Genomic DNA, 15,721 nt, shown 5'->3' on the forward strand with positions numbered 1-15,721 from the left:
CTTTTCTTTTTGGAATAGTTCGATGTTTCAGAAGCAGTAAGCCAGAGCATTACGCTCTGTGAGTGTTTTTTTGGTTTTAATATCCCAACTAGGGTCATTTTGCTGGACCCCACAAGGAAAATTCTACTTAAGGTTTAGGGTTTACAGTTAGAATTAGGGATTAGGTCTAGGGGGTTACGGTTAGGTTAATTAGAATTTTGAATATGAATCAATTGCTTGGTCCCCACAAGGATAGTTAAACAAGACTGTGTGAGTCTGTTAGCAAAATAAGCTGTCTGGTTGTGAGGGGTCGTGGGAATCGTTGGCTGGTTTGGGCCAGTCCCCAGGGATCCTAGCAGTTATTATTAGTTAGAACAGCAGCATACTGGGGGGATAAAGGGAGGAGAAGAGGGATTGATAAATAGATTGGTGTGGGCCGGGATGGAGAAAAGCTTATGACATAACCAGGTGTATCCGTAGACAGGACAGGTGTGGTGTCAGTTCCTGTGAATCTGAGACATGATAAAGACACACCACTGACACAAGGTAATGATGACCACAGATCAGTGTGGTTAACAGATCAGAAGAGTGGATAACCAAGCCCTCAGGCAGTATGCACATTAGAAGAATATACAACCCCAGAGACTGCATTTCATTTATTCCATTCCACTCACACTCCAGCAAACAAAAGCCATCATGCACCTACACCACTCACACCATCCCACAAGTCAACAGCACTTATCAATGCCCCTTGAATTAAAATACAGAAATCCCGGTTTTGAAAATAAACTATATTGTTGATAAACACATTTAGGCTCATTGCAACACACTTCCAAGGTATCGCACGGAGGAGATTGACAAAAAAAATAGTTTACAAAATTTCACTAAAGCTTTAAAAGATGAATTTCTCAGTTCAATGAAAAAAAAATACATTTTTAATTTATTGGAAAAGATTGGTATTGATTTGCATAAGCTTCCAAATAACCACTTCCTATAGGGATGCAGGGTGTCACAACCCCAGAGCTATAATACACTATTTACACGGTGTACACAAAGATCAATGAAACAGGAAACAATATTCATTCAGAACAAATTGATGAATTTTGTCTTTCTTTCTTTACGTTCCAATTTCATTAGTGTTTTACCATTGGCTCTAAAGCAGGTACATAGAAACACATCTCTCTTCAGTTCAATTAGTCCTGAAGTCCAGCTTTCCTTAAAGTTCCAATGCTATAACATTCACCCTTTTAAATAAACATCTGACTGACTGACTGACTGACGCACGCGCACACACACACACACACACACAAACCAATCCTCTCCCTCCACACAAGCCTTGAGATGTGCCAACCTCTTCCTGCCCTGGACATGTAGAGGAATGTATCCATCTGACAGAGAGGTAAACTACATGGTGAGTTTCTTTCACAACAATAAATAAGAACTCAACAAGTATTCCAGTAAAAACATGTTTGGACTAATCTGGTTCCATCTGCTCAGGGCTCAGCACCATTTCCTCAAACATTATTATTTTTAAAATGATAATTTTAAAGGTGGACGCAGCGATATGACGTAGATGCTGAAAGTAAACAGCATTGTGGATCAATTCCCACAACAACTACGAGCATTAAAGCGCGAGGCTTAACTTCTCCGCTGTTTTGATTCCCGGTAGCCAGGCCAGGGAACAGTGTGAAGCGAACCCATCCACATCTGAGGGGAGGACGGCTCATAGTAATGTCTGGAATGGAGTGAATGCAATGCTATCAAACACATGGAAACCAATACCATTCCATTGATTCCGTTCCAGCCGTTACTATGAGCCCGTTTTCCCCAATTAAAAAGCCACCAGCCTCCTGTTCCGCAGACACCGTGTGTGAGGTCCTGCATCTCACTCATCTCAATATCTGTAGTGCTGCTCGTGGCAACGTCATTTCACTGACTCTACCTTCAAATGTCATTCAATATCAATACTTTAAAGATGAATGAACTTTAAAGGTGCCCACTGCTCATCTCATACTCAGAAAAACATTTAGGTTAATGGGGCAATCTGCAGTTGCTACATACATTTTTTTATTATATATACACACCCATTGATTCTCGAAGAATATCTTATAAATGCCTCATGAGCTTAGTTCAACTGTCGTACCCCATCAGAACCCCAAAACACCAAATATAAGCTTGTTCATCTTCAATGTTGGTAAGTAAATGTAAACAAACACTGTATAGCCTCAAAACATGGTTCAAACTATAATTTTGATGGTCAGTCCTTGTATACATAGTTCTGTCTATGAATTTGAGAGCGGTAACATTTCTCCAGCCCCATTCATCCCTCAGCTTTTGGCCAAAACAGTGGTGGGGTTACTGCTTTGTTATTGTTTCAACTCCAGATTGCCCCTTTAAATTATAATTGTTGCTATGTTATAGTATAAAACACTTTCTTGGGTTGACTGTCTGTCTGACAGGTAAGATCTCAATTGCATAATCCTCGTGTCCTCTCTCCTCTGGCTCTCTCATCCAATGGGTTTTAAGGAGACGAGGAGAGGACACGAGGAGTATGCAATTAAGATCTTCCAACAGACACCACAGGTACATCCTCTCTGTATCCTCTCTACTCCTCTACACTGACACCAGGTACATCCTCTCTACTCCTCTACACTGACACCAGGTACATCCTCTCTACTCCTCTACACTGACACCAGGTACATCCTCTACTCCTCTACACTGACACCAGGTACATCCTCTACTCCTCTACACTGACACCAGGTACATCCTCTACTCCTCTACACTGACACCAAGTACATCCTCTCTACTCCTCTACACTGACACCAGGTACATCCTCTCTACTCCTCTACACTGACACCAAGTACATCCTCTCTACTGACACCAGGTACATCCTCTCTACTCCTCTACACTGACACCAGGTACATCCTCTCTACTGACACCAGGTACATCCTCTCTACTTCTCTACACTGACACCAGGTACATCCTCTCTACTTCTCTACACTGACACCAGGTACATCCTCTCTACTTCTCTACACTGACACCAGGTACATCCTCTCTACTCCTCTACACTGACACCAGGTACATCCTCTCTACTCCTCTACACTGACACCAGGTACATCCTCTCTACTCCTCTACACTGACACCAGGTACATCCTCTCTACTCCTCTACACTGACACCAGGTACATCCTCTCTACTCCTCTACACTGACACCAGGTACATCCTCTACTCCTCTACACTGACACCAGGTACATCCTCTACTCCTCTACACTGACACCAGGTACATCCTCTACTCCTCTACACTGACACCAGGTACATCCTCTCTACTCCTCTACACTGACACCAGGTACATCCTCTACTCCTCTACACTGACACCAGGTACATCCTCTACTCCTCTACACTGACACCAGGTACATCCTCTACTCCTCTACACTGACACCAGGTACATCCTCTCTACTCCTCTACACTGATGTGGAAGAACAGGATAGCTGAAAGCAGATTCCTGGTGGCCATCCATTATGTTGCTCTGACCTATCCTACGGGCTCAGATCAGTGCAGATGAAGACCAAAGAGAATAAGGTGAGGAGGCAAAGAAAGAGATTAAACTTCTCTAGACTATTCAGATACAGCGGTCGGGTGTGGGAGGAAATGAAGCGTCAGGGGGCGTCTCACTCCTCATCAGCGTTCTTCAGCATGAGTATGGCGTTGTATATCTTGAGGGCAGGGCCTAGTTTGATTGACAGGATCTTGACTATGTCTGCTTGGGTGAGAAGCAGGAAGGCCTCTCCATCCATTTGCTGGAGCGATACACAGAGACACAAAATAAGCTTCAACACAGAACGTGTGCGTGAGTGTTTGAATGTCAATGGCAGAATCTAACTTGACTTTGTTGCATTGTCAGAGGATACACCAACCAGGAGCAGGAGATGAGAGGCGTGTGTGTGTCTATTACGATTCACAAAGTTGGGTTTTTAAATGGTAGGTCTTACCTCTGTCCTGAAGGTGGCAGCATGCTCTTTACAGCCCGGGAGCCCTTTGACAAAACTGGCCACCTGACCCACAGGGAAACAAACATTAACACACACGCACACGATTCAAATGCAAAAGGATACACAAAGCTATTGTATTGGGTGTATGTGTAATGTATGTGTTTTGCACAATATGTGAGTTTGTACAGTATGCGTACAGCGCCTGTACATGTTTGTAATGCCTATGTGTTTATGTGTGCGTGTCTGACCTCGTCGGCGGTCCAGGTTGCAACTCTCTTAGCTGTGAGGCCCAGGACCTCAGGGAGCAGCTGGCAGTGTTTGTCCCAGCACAGAGCCACCCTGTGAGGGGGAGAGGAGGAGCCACCCGGGGAGAATACTGACTCATGGAGCGCCTGCTGGAGAGACAGGGAGTCTGGGGGAGAGGGAGGAGAAACTAGCTGTAAATATCTTCAATAGACATGCACAGACAATATATAATCCACACAGCGTTACACTCATTCTCTATTTCTGAGAGCAGAACCTCTACCTTTCCCATCTCCACTCTCCTGCTTGACGACGTGCAGCTTCAGATACTTTGGGACTGGAGCAGACCTGTTGAAAGACAACATACAGCGCCTTCAGAAAGTATTCACACCCCACAAATCTTTCCACATTTTGTTGTGTTACAGGCTGAATTTAAAATGAATTAATTAGACCTGTGTTTTGTCACTGGCAGACACACAATACCCCATAATGTCAAAGTGGAATTGTTTAAAAACATTTATTTTTATTACTAATTAAAAATGAAAAGCTGAAATGTCTTGAGTCAATAAGTTCAGGAGTAAAAGTGTGCTTAACAAGTCACATAATAAGTTGTATGGACTCACTGAGTGCAATAATAGTGTTTAACATCTCTGTACCCCACAAATACAGATAATTGTAAGGTCCCTCAATCGAGCAGTGAATTTCAAACACAGATTCAACCACAAATCCAGGGATGTTTTCCAATGCCTCGCAAAGAAGATCACCTATGGGTAGATGGGTAAAAAATACATTTAAAAAAACAAGACATTGAATATTCCTTTGAGCATGGTGAAGTTATTAATTACACTTTGGATGGTGTATCAATACACCCAGTCACTACAAAGATACAGCCGTTCTTCCTAACTCAGTTGCTGGAGAGGAAGGAAACTGCTCAGGGATTTCACCATGAGGCCAATGGTGACTTTAAAACAGTTACAGAGTTTAATGGCTGTGGTAGAAGGATGGATGAACAACATTGTAGTTACTCCACAATACTAACCATACTGAGAGTAAAGGAAGGAAGCCTTTACAGAATATAAAATATTCCAAAACACGCATTCTGTTTGCAACAAGGCACTAAAAGTAGTACTGCAAAAAAATGTGACAAAGCAATTAACTTTATGTCCTGAATACAACATGTTATGTTTGTGGGCAAATACAATACAACACATTATGGAGTACCACTCTCCATATTTCAAGCATAGTTGCATCATGTTAAAGGTATGCTTTTAATCATTAAGGACTGGGGAGTTTTTCAGGTTAAAAATGAAACCTAATGGAGATAAGCACAGGTAAAATCCAAGAGGAAACCCTGGTTCAGACACTGGGAGATGAATTCACCTTTCAGCAGGACAATAATCTAAAACAACAAAGCCAAATCTACACTGAAGTTGCTTACCAAGAAGACAGTGAATATTCCTGAGGCCGGGTTACAGATTTTACTTAAATCTACTTGAAAATCTATGGCAAGACCTGAAAATGGTTGTCTAGCAATTATCAACAAACAATTCGACAGAGCTTTAAGAATTTTGCAAAGAATAATGGGAAAGTGTGGAAGGCTCTTATAGAAACTTACCCAGAAAGACTCACAGCTGTAATCGCTGCCAAAGGTGCTTCTACAAAGTATTGACTCGGATGTGAATACTCATGTAAATGAGACATTTCTGTGTTAATTGGCAAAAAATTGGCTAACATTTCTAACATGTTTTCACTTTGTCATTAGATGTGCAGATGGGTGGGAAAAAAATCTATGTAATTAATTTTGAATTCAGGCTGTAACACAATAAAATGTGGAATAAGTCAAGGGATGTGAATACTTTGTGAAGGCATTGTACTCTCTTAGTAAACCAACAACAAACACTCTGCTCCATCATGCATTCTAGAGTTTGGTAGGAGAGAGTGGAGTCTGTGTGCTACCTCTTGGCCTTGGCTCCGTCGTTGACGGGCTCAGTGGAGCCCCCTGGTGGCTCACTCTGACTGCTGCACCTGGATCGTTCACCCTCGTCAACAGTCGGCCCCATAGTTACACTACCATAGAAACAACTGTTACCATGGAAACAAGTCCACAACTCCAGACTTTATTTGCAGTCAGATAAAAAAAGTCATGGAAGCTCTTCCAAACCCCTTCTGTTACATGTTCCACACATACCTGGTCTGAGGGGAGTCGTCTGCAGGCTCGGGCTGCTCCGGTGTGGTGGGGCTGTTTGTCTGGGTGTGTGGAGGAGGGTCTGGGCGTCGCCCACGGTGATGAGGTCCACTCAGGGTCATAGGTCGTTCTCCACTCAGACGGTCTGGTACCTGGCCCTCCCTGTTCAGGTTCATCTCAGAGTACGGACAGCTCACCCCCCTACACACACAAGTTCAGAACAGGAACACACATCACCTTGCTCACAGATTACAGCACACAGATCACAAGTCATTGAATGGCGTGTTCTAATAACAAAACTTTTTTGACAGTTAGTGTGTGTGTTTGTTACTGACGTGTAGTGGGTTCCGTAGCGCGGTCCACGGATGTGACCAACCCCATTGCATCCTGGGGTAGGACAGCCCTGCCCTGGGAGGACCAGCATATCAGTGGAGCCTGAAACACACCGCAGAGTAAATACTACACACAGAGACACACATACACAGAGACAAAAACACCAGAGAGTGACCTGACCCCACACACATAAACAAAGCGACAGAAACACACCACCACCATATAGTGTTTATGTCCCCACAAACCAACAGCTCCAGCAGCTGTGAAGAACCAGAATCATTTGAGCTACATGTCTTTTCTCTGCATGCACCTTTTTGCCAATCTTACACTTTGGGACTGATTGGGAAATGTTTATGGATTTTAGCAAAGTTATAATCATGTACATTTTTTGGAAGAGTGTGCGTGTGTGTCTCACCATTGGAGGGGTGTTGTAGGGGATGACTAGTCTTCTGACACCAGCCCACAGGGTGCAAGTCTGGGCAGTCAGCATCCACCCAGTAGTCATACTCCTCACTCCAGCCATCGAAATGGATCTGAGAAAGACAGAGTTACACACACACACACACTACTCCACAATAATCATTCTGCACTCTCACACACAGCATACCCTCAGTCGGTGGTCCTCCACCTCTGCGATGGTTGCTACGCGGATGAGCATGGGATTCCTCTTATCGACAGCTTCCAGCTTCATTCCAGCCTGGAACCCATGGCACGGACGCTACAGGACACATTCAAGAGTTAACAGGTGATACAGATGGATTAATATGCATGTTTTGTAACGGGTGTAGCTGACATAAATAAAGACTGTCAGTGGACCCAGAACAGAGCCCTGGGGAACTTCATGTGAAATTTCCCAGGCCTCCCAATCAACACCAACAATGTAATTTGCATGCGTCATATGTTTTGAGTGTCAACTCTATGTGAGAATGTGAGTGTCTTACCAGTTTGAAGGCACGTGCAGGGGCTGCCTGTGTGCCAGTCTCCTCCATGTATTTATCCCAGGAAAAACTCCTCGGGTGCTTATACTCTAAGAGGAGAAACCACAACACACACCCTTATACAATGTTTCATGGTGTATCCAAATAAAGCGTTGAAATATGTTTGTGTGTGTCTCACCAGCAGGGGTGGTGAGGGTCAGCTCAGCCTCCTCACAGTAGCCTACAGGGTGGATGTAGGGACTGCTGGCATCACACCAGTAGTCATAGGTGTCGTCCCAGTTGTCAAAGTGTATGAGGAGTCTGTTGTCAACAGCAGCCGCGATGGACGCTACGCAGATCAGATATGGGTTCTTCTTATCCACCGCCTCTAGCTTCATACCCGCACGGAACCCTGACGGAGTCATCGACTACACACACACATGCACCCACATAGTTCATATACAAACTTGGTTGAATGGGCCTAAGGTCACCAACTAATTCACAACACAAACACACTTATAATGGATCCACACAGGCTGTCAGGTAGGCTCACCGTGTTGAGGCTCTTGAAGAGGTGTTTGGGGGCCAGCTGACCTCTGCAGTTCTTCACATACATGTTCCAGTTGAACTCCCCATCCTTACAACCTACACACAAAAGGTTGAAGGATATAGTTTTGTCTATCTACACACACACACAACATTGTACAGTCGGTAGAATATGCATGTGTGTCAGGTGTGTGTGTATGTGTGTCTGGTGTGTTTGTATCTGTGTCTGAGGTGTGTGTGTATGTGTGTCAGGTGTGTGTCGGGTGTGTGTGTGTGCGTGGATGTCGGGTGTGTGTGTATGCGTGTCGGATGTGTTTGTATCTGTGTCTGGGGTGTGTGTGTGTGTGGACCTTTCGGCAGTAGCAGCTTGTGTCCCATCTTCTCACACCAGCCTGCCGGCTTTACATCCCAGGTGTCAGCATTTACCCAGAAGTCATAGCACTCTGGATACCCGTCGAAATGAAGCCTTGCCCTATAACCCTGGATCTGAGACCAACAGAGAGAGAAAGAGACAGAGAGGAAGGAATGCAAAGAAATGAGGGAAAGCGAAGGGTTAGTTGTTAGAAAGCAGACATTCCTCCTATATCTTATTGGTCTGACCTGTTAGACACGTACCTCAGCAACACTGAGCACACAGAACAGAGAGGGGTGACAGGGGTCCAGTCCTTCTAACTTCATCCCCACTTTGAAGGCATTCCTGCTCTGAGGGAACGACTGGTGCTGCGAGGCACACACACATAACACTCTTTCACATGTCTGTACAGCTGTGTGTGTGTGTCAGAGAGAGTATGATAAAGTGTGCGTGCCTCACCTCCTTGAACAGTTTAAGGGGGGCAGCTATAGCCTTCTCCTCCTCCATGTAGGAGGGCCAGCTCCAGGATCGCTTCTTATTGGGTGGGGCTGTCACTGGGGGTGGGACAACAAAACAGTCACATCAGCCAATCAGTGACATGAAAACCAGCAGGATTGCAGGACTCATGACCCCTGGACTACCTGATTGGACAAACTTTCCAGCCCCTGTCATTCCCAACAAATCCATCACTCCATCTATCCATCCTCTCCCTCCCCTCAGTGTAATAATAGGACATACCTAGCTTGGCCAGCTTAGCAGCTCTCCTCCCTTTGACAGCCTTGGACTTGTCCTGTAGAGAGAGATAGTCACTCATCGGCAGGTGAGCTGCCACACACACAATATTACAATGCTTTTCAGGACCAGCGTTGGCCACATCTTCTATCATCACCTCTTCCTCCTCCTGGTTGTCTTCGTCTTCATCACCAGAGTCCATGTAGATCTTCCTCTTCTTCCTCACTCGTTTCCCCAGTCCCACCTCCCCCCCCTCTCTCTCCCTCCGCTCTCCGGGTGATGACCTAAACACATACGGAACAGAGGTCATTCTAGGAACTATGCTCATGTGATGACTGTTTTGGGTCTTAACTGTTACTGCTATCATGCTTTCTAAAATACAGTACAGTAAGAACAGCTAACATGTTGACCTGCCACTGGAGGGCTGGACACAAATGGAGCTGCAGTATTTGCCCTGGAGGAAACTCTCCAGTGGACCGGAGCCCCCACACGACCTACAGCTAGCCATCGCAGCCCTGGGGCCCGCCTCCGCCCTGGGGCCCGCCTCCGCCCTGGGGCAAACCTCCGCCTCCGCCCTCTGGGGCAAACCTCCGCCTCCGCCCTGGGGCAAACCTCCGCCTCCGCCCTGGGGCAAACCTCCGCCTCCGCCCTGGGGCCAACCTCCGCCTCCGCCCTGGGGCCAACCTCCGCCTGGGGCCAACCTCCGCCCGCCCTGGGGCCAACCTCCGCCTCCGCCCTGGGGCCAACCTCCGCCTCCGCCCTGGGGCCAACCTCCGCCTCCGCCCTGGGGCCAACCTCCGCCTCCGCCCTGGGGCCAACCTCCGCCTCCGCCCTGGGGCCAACCTCCGCCTCCGCCCTGGGGCCAGCCTCCGCCCTGGGGCCAACCTCAGCCCTGGGGCCAACCTCCGCCTCCGCCCTGGGGCCAACCTCCACTCTCGGCTCCTCCACAGTGGGACCCTCCTCTAAAGACAGAAGCACAGGGCCTTGAGCTGGGGGAAAGAGCAGAATAATATTGAAGCTTTGTAATTCTATGCCCCGATCTGCAGAGCACCCAGTATGTAGTATGCTAATATACACAGTGCTGACATATATCAGAGCTATGAGTCTAAATTCGACACACTTATTATAAACAGTCAAAACTATGTTATAACTCCTTCATAACCATATGTTTACTTTACCCTTGGCTGCAGAAGAGGCTGCACTGCTCTCTGATTGGGCCTCTGGTGGAGGGGTGGGACTTTTCAACTGGGCAGGGTTCTGGGGGGTTGGCCCTACCTCTTTGACCTCTGGCTCTGTCACGATCTCCAAAGTTCCAAACTCTGTCATACGGAACTGAGAGATACCAGTCAGTCACACACCTGTCTGTAGTACCTGTCTGTAGTATCCACACACACAGACACACAAACCTTGATGTCGCTGCCGGGCAGTGTGGCGATGCCGTCCTGCCAGTCCAGAGCACCCATCATGTCAAACTCTGCCCCCTGGGAGGGGCCATCGCTGGGCGGGGTGTCAGTCATCTCTCCCTGCTCTCCTCCTCCTGCACTGACAATCAATCAATCCATCAGTCAAAATAAAATCAAAATAAAATGGTATTTGTCACTTGCGCCGAATACAACAGGTAGACCTTACAGTGAAATGCTTACTTACAAGCCCTTAACAATGCAGTTTAAAAAAACAAATAATATACCTAAAAATAATACATGTAAAAAAATATAAGAGCATAATTAAAGAGCAGCAGTAAAATAACAACAGCGAGGCTATATACAGGGGTATATAACCAACTTTGCTGCGATTCTAAAGCTATAGGGAATACAAATGAAAGTGATATTTGAGACCTCTCTCTAACCAATTAATTGTGTTATGTTTTCAGTTTGTGAGTGTGTGATATAGAAAAGTTTATTTCGACATCTATGAAGAAAAACGTTTATACACAATAGCAGGTATGTTGACACTGCCACGTTGATCTTTTATTTATTTTACCTTTATTTAAATAGGCAAGCCAGTTAAGAACAAATTCTTATTTTCAATGATGGCCTAGGAACAGTGGGTTAACTGCCTGTTCAGGGGCAGAACGACAGATTTGTACCTTGTCAGCTAGGGGATTTGAACTTGCAACATTTCAGTTACTAGTCCAACACTCTGACCACTAGGCTACCCTGCTTTCTGTTGGAAAACCATTACTTGGGCCAGGAAGATACCAGTATTGCAATTCTCATTAGGATCATGGCAAGGAAACAAATTCCTTTAGGAAAGAAGCCCTATAGGTGGAAATAAACGGTATTATGTTGTCATCCAGAATCACATTGGTTTGTTTCCAAGCTATAGACACAATATTTGACATACAGCAGGATATTAAAGGACCAAAGTGTTTTGTCTGCCTCGGGTTTGAATTTTTGCGATGTAAAATACATTGAGATACACAGTTAACCATTACAGTGTCCGACATTTGGTTGTCGCAAATGCACCTCACCTGACTTCACTCGTTAACATAAAGTTTTTTTAGCCTTACTACTTGAACACACCCAATCAATCAATAACCATACAGGTGTCACATCCAAATTACCTCGTACCCCTGCACATCGACTCAGTACTGGTACCCGTGTATATAGCTAAGTTGTCCGGACCTCTGTCTGTCTCTATGAGGGTGCCACACGGTTTAATTCTCGGGCCGACTCTCTTCTCTGTATACATCAATGATGTCGCTCTTGCTGCTGGTGATTCTCTAATCCACCTCTATGCAGACGACAGTATTCTGTATACTTCTGGCCCTTCTTTGGACACTGTGTTGACAACCCTCCAGACGAGCTTCAATGCCATAAAACTCTCCTTCCGTGGCCTCCAACTGTTCTTAAACACAAATAAAACTAAATGCATGCTATTCAACTGATCATTGCCCAAACCTGCCCACCCATCCAGCATCACTACTCTGGACGGCTCTGACTTAGAATACGTGGATAACTACAAATACCTAGATGTCTGGCTAGACTGTAAACTCTCCTTCCAGACTCACATTAAGCATTTCCAATCAAAAATTAAATCTAGAATCGGCTTCCTATTTCGCAACAAAGCTTCCTTCACTCATGCTGCCAAACATACCCTCGTAAAACTGACCATCCTACCGATCCTTGACTTCGGCGATGTCATCTATAAAATAGCCTCCAACACTCTACTCAGCAAACTGGATGTAGTCTATCACAGTGCCATTCGTTTTGTCACCAAAGCCCCATATACTAACCACCACTGCGACATGTATGCTCTCGTTGGCTGGCTCTGGCTTCATACTCGTCGCCAAACCCACTGGCTACAGGTTATGTACATGTCTCTGCTAGGTAAAGCCCCACCCTATCTCAGCTCGCTGGTCACCATAGCAGCACCCACTCGTAGCACACGCTCCAGCAGGTATATCTCACTGGTCACCCCCAAAGCTAATTCCTCCTTTGGTTGCCTTTCCTTCCAGTTCTCTGCTGCCACTGACTGGAACGAACTGCAAACATCACTGAAGCTGGAGATTCCCATCTCCCTCACTAGCTTTAAGAACCAGCTGTCAGAGCAGCTCACAGATCACTGCACCTGTTCATAGCCCATCTGTATACAGCCCAGCTATCTACCTCATTCCCATACTGTATTTATTTATTTTGCTCCTTTTGCACCACAGTATCTCTACTTGCACATCCATCTTCTACACATCTACCATTCCAGTGTTTAATTGCCATATTGTAATTACTTCACCACCATGGCCTATTTATTGCCTTAACTCCCTTATTTGCACTCACTGTATATAGACTTTAAAAATGTTATACTGTATTATTGACTGTATGTTTTGTTCATTCCATGTGTAACTCTGTGTTGTTGTATGTGTCGAACTGCTATGCTTTATCTTGGCCAGGTCGCAGTTGCAAATGGGAACTTGTTCTCAACTAGCTTACCTGGTTAAATAAAGGTGAAATTAAAAAGTAATCCTTACTCATTGTGGATTTATTCCTTGTGTTCTAATTTTTTCTATTACTTTTCTATTTTTCTCTCTGTATTGTTGGAAAGGGCCCATCAGTAAGCATTTCACTGTTAAGTCTACACCTGTTGTTTAGGATGCATGAGACAAATAACATTTGATTTGAATTAAGACAGCACGTCCACTTCAGCAGTGGATGGGGAAACACTGCCAAATGACATCTGTCTGTCTCTCATGTTAAGACAAGATGTGTGGATGTTTGTTCATGCAAGGATATGGGCTAGAATAGGTCTGTCTGTATGTTCTCAAAGTAAAACTGAAATTGTATCCATTTAACAGAACTTTCTCAAATGTCTATATATATATATATATATAAGATAAATATAAATAATAAATAAGATATCTGTCTGTTTTTCCACCATGTACTTTAGGGACCACAATGGGAATAAGTCACTGACTTTATTTAGCAATCCCAGTTTTTTATTTTTATGAATGTAGTGTGTGTATGTCTTTTTATTTATTTATTTATTTATTAGCTAATAAAAAAAAAATCAATCAATCAAATGACATTATCCAAAAAGGGGAACTCTAAAAATATCCCTGGCACAAAAAGTACAGGTAGGTGGGTACCTGCAAGAAGTCAACCAGCGCGTGCAAGTCGGGTACTAAAGAACTGCATCCCATCGCCGCTAGAGGGCGACTGTTGTGGAATACATGCATGCACTTATATGAAGCAAAACAAGTAAATATTTTACTTTTTAAAGCTAAATAGCACAAAATAAACGCACAAGCACCCCTGCATGGATTGGCCTAGAACACAAGTATTGACAAACACCGCGAGAGACGTGTCAAATACAAGTTAAAAGAACAAGTTCAGCTTTTCCTTGTTTTAACAGTATCTTATTAAATCGGCTGTTTGCATTGACGCGGACAACAGAGGTGGTAGAATAATCAATGAGTTTAAAGAAAACAATGTATTCTGCATAGAAAGGTCACATTTACGTGTTTTTTAATCAAACCAAGATCACGATATAACGTTTTCGTCTCGACGCTACATCAACACTATATTTTGGTCAGAAATCATATTTTTTGACTGAAATATACGGATGGGAAGTAAACAATCAAGTGTGCTGTTCAACAGCTGTCAGTTTACGTTCCCAAGTTTAAACCGTAAATAAAGTGTACGTGCGCCCATGATTAGCATTCGTCTTGTACAAAATGGCGGAGCAAAGGAAGAGGCCACCAACACGTTAAAACTATGTAAATGACTCAAGTTATTTATTGAAACAAAGAATGCAGGGCCGTGTCTGTCAAATAAAACCACATATATACCCTGCAATTTCATAGGTTCGTGTTTTCCCTCATCATGGCCATTTTCTTTACTTTCCCCTTGTCTCGGAATGTCAGCCAGCTAGCTGCCAGCTAGCTTGCTAACCGCTTCTGGCTAGCAAAGCGTCACTACGGTTCAATTCAAACTGGTAGCTAGACGGCTAGGAACCGGGACTAGCATTTTGGCTTGGTGTAGCGAAGTAAGGACAACCAATAATAAATAAGTTTCCATGTCTTGAACGTTAGAAAATGCTTAGGAACGGACTTCCACATTAGTTGGTATAAATAAGTAAATAACCGCCCCTACACTGCCTTATTTGTTCAAGGCTAAAATATAGAAATGCTTGCTTTTAATTTCTTCAATAGAAACTTGACTCTCCGATTTATATTTACGGTTTTAAATCACAGTACAAATCATAAGAACCGGTGCAAATTATAAAACGAACAATGCTTTATCGATTACTATTGTTATTTGCAAAATTTAATGTATAACGGCGATTATATTGTTTGAAATTTATGGAACTCACCTCGTTTCTGTTTTAACTCTTATTTTGAGCTGGATAGTGGATGCAATGCGCATGCGTTCAATGAACGCTGCCTGACAACTTTGGATCTCGGTAAACTTGAGCACACAACTATCGATGATCAATAGGTACAGCAAGACGGACGTTTAGAGTGGACATATAGTTGATTAAATATTGTATTGATGCCTTGGGACTTGTCTTTCTCCTTCGTGTATTTTCAGAATCTCAGAGAGCATCAAATCGGAGCGCAGGGGCGTGCAGAGTCTGTTTGGCGTGGCGCGCGATTTCCATTGTGGTCATGTCGCTGTATGCTGTCAATAACTCTTTACGTCACCACCAGTCAATATTGTCTCCATATGTTAAAAGAAAGATGACAGTAGATTAATCATAAACCCAACTTCTAGCTGTTTTATTTGCTTGGCCACACTTCCGACCAGTAATTCAGCAAAAAAAAAGTAAGAACAGTCAAGTCCAGACGCCAAATAGGTCTACAGTAGTTAGACCGTAGTATTGATTACAACAAGGCATTTAGGCTATCAGCTCTTAATGTTTTTTTTTGTAAAACGATGTCTTTTCATGTTTGTTATCTATGCCCAACCAGACCAGACGTCTGGAATAGAAGCTCTCTGACTTAGCTATTTTAAG

General features: G+C 44.3%; 1 protein-coding gene across 1 annotated transcript; it reads right to left on the reverse strand.

Annotated features, from left to right (window-relative positions):
- Positions 1–3,352: 3,352 nt before the first annotated feature.
- LOC123997353 (lethal(3)malignant brain tumor-like protein 3) lies at positions 3,353–15,374 on the reverse strand. The gene is made up of 22 exons (XM_046301489.1): positions 15,080–15,374; positions 10,681–10,816; positions 10,453–10,606; positions 10,160–10,263; positions 9,656–9,958; positions 9,432–9,542; positions 9,281–9,332; positions 9,002–9,096; positions 8,806–8,910; positions 8,541–8,676; positions 8,198–8,289; positions 7,844–8,072; positions 7,669–7,754; positions 7,335–7,445; positions 7,143–7,260; positions 6,730–6,829; positions 6,398–6,595; positions 6,166–6,276; positions 4,493–4,557; positions 4,215–4,378; positions 3,967–4,029; positions 3,353–3,774 (listed from the first exon to the last, which is right to left on the reverse strand). Exons 1-22 carry the CDS (start codon positions 15,130–15,132, stop codon positions 3,646–3,648), a joined length of 2,715 nt encoding a protein of 904 aa, XP_046157445.1. The 5' UTR covers positions 15,133–15,374; the 3' UTR covers positions 3,353–3,645.
- Positions 15,375–15,721: the final 347 nt, after the last annotated feature.

The sequence above is a fragment of the Oncorhynchus gorbuscha genome, linkage group LG15 (genome assembly GCF_021184085.1).
Source record: "Oncorhynchus gorbuscha isolate QuinsamMale2020 ecotype Even-year linkage group LG15, OgorEven_v1.0, whole genome shotgun sequence".
Classification (NCBI taxonomy): Eukaryota; Metazoa; Chordata; class Actinopteri; order Salmoniformes; family Salmonidae; genus Oncorhynchus; species Oncorhynchus gorbuscha.